At 43.2% G+C, this 1,269-nt stretch overlaps 1 protein-coding gene across 2 annotated transcripts in view; it reads right to left on the bottom strand.

Annotated features, from left to right (window-relative positions):
- nhsa (Nance-Horan syndrome a (congenital cataracts and dental anomalies)) overlaps window positions 1-1,269 on the bottom strand; it is a 63,106-nt gene that overhangs the window by 12,890 nt on the left and 48,947 nt on the right. Inside the window, exon 4 of one of the 2 annotated variants that reach the window (XM_024279071.2) lies at window positions 185-220. The exons of the other annotated variant lie outside the window; for it this stretch is intronic. Within the exon in view, the coding sequence (XP_024134839.1) occupies window positions 185-220 (36 nt within the window). The remainder of the gene's footprint in view (window positions 1-184; window positions 221-1,269) is intronic. 2 annotated transcript variants of the gene reach the window in all.

The raw sequence follows: 1,269 nt of genomic DNA, 5'->3' as shown, positions 1-1,269 counted from the left end.
TGACAGAAATGAACACAAGCGCAGAATCACACATGAAAACAACAACAACAACACAGGAGAGACTCTGGGCCCAATGACTCATTTAAACCCGTCCATGCGGTTCTGGAGGAAGATGATTTCATGGTTGTGTGATGAGAAATCATCCGTTTCCTGCAAATGAACACGGACACACTTTCCTTTGTACCTGCGTAATTTGTGTCGATGCATCTGCAAAAAGTCTCTGTGGATGCATGATGAGAGGAGAACACGCAACACTTCAGAGGTCAGATCAAGGTCACAGCAGAAATCACCTCTAAAAGTCTTCTATTAAAGCTGTCATTAAAGTTTAGGATGAAGCTGGCTTCATTTTTCAAATCCATCCATCCATTAGTCTCTCCATCCATCCCTTCATCCATCCATCCACCCACCCATCTATACATCCATCCATCCATCCATCCCTTCATACATCCATCCATCTATACATCCATTCATCCATTCCTCTTTCTATCTCTTCATCCATCCATCCGTTTTTTGAACACGTTTTATCCCTTCTGGAGTCACTGGGATGTTGGAGCCTATCCCAACTACTGTTGGACAGGTCACTAGTTTGTCACAGGGCTACAGACACTCCCTCACACACATTTAGGGACACTTTGGCGCAGGGGTCATGTGATGATCATCCTGCTTGATCTGCACCTAACACGGCCTCAGTACTTGCAGTTTACCTGGATCAGGTGTGTTCAGTCGATCAGAAACTGGGACGATTCTTTCCAGCTTATCAGTATCTACTGAAGCAAGGTTAGCTGCAGAACAAGCAGGGCGGTAGCTCACGAGGAACAGGGTTGGTGAAGCTTGTTTTAGAGCAACCAGTCAACCTGTGACGCGTATGTCTATGAGTGTGGAGGAAGCTCATCGAACATTCAAACAACAAAAGTCCCAGCAGGGATTGAATCAGGGCCTTCTTGCTGTGAGGCACCACTACTCTACTGTGCAGCCCTAATTCTCATAAAGTTACAGTATTTTTTAAACTAAGTTTAGCCCTAAATAGCACTACAGGTTTAGGCCGTGAGGTAAAGAAAAGGACAATTGTGAAAAACATTGCTAATAAACTCATCCCACCCAAAGAAGTCCATGAAATAAGATTTATGTGAACACAAGTTCCTGAACTGTGTAGCACAAACTAAAATAACCAGAAAAGTCTAAATTTACTTTGAAAAACAGTGTGGTAAACACCACAAAGAACTGCTAATATGAAGTGTGCTCAATGCTAAGCTAAACTCAAACAAACAG

The sequence above is a fragment of the Oryzias melastigma genome, linkage group LG4, assembly GCF_002922805.2.
Source record: "Oryzias melastigma strain HK-1 linkage group LG4, ASM292280v2, whole genome shotgun sequence".
Taxonomy (NCBI): domain Eukaryota; kingdom Metazoa; phylum Chordata; class Actinopteri; order Beloniformes; family Adrianichthyidae; genus Oryzias; species Oryzias melastigma.
Note: the sequence above shows the minus strand (reverse complement) of the source record. Positions and strands in the feature narration are given on the sequence as shown.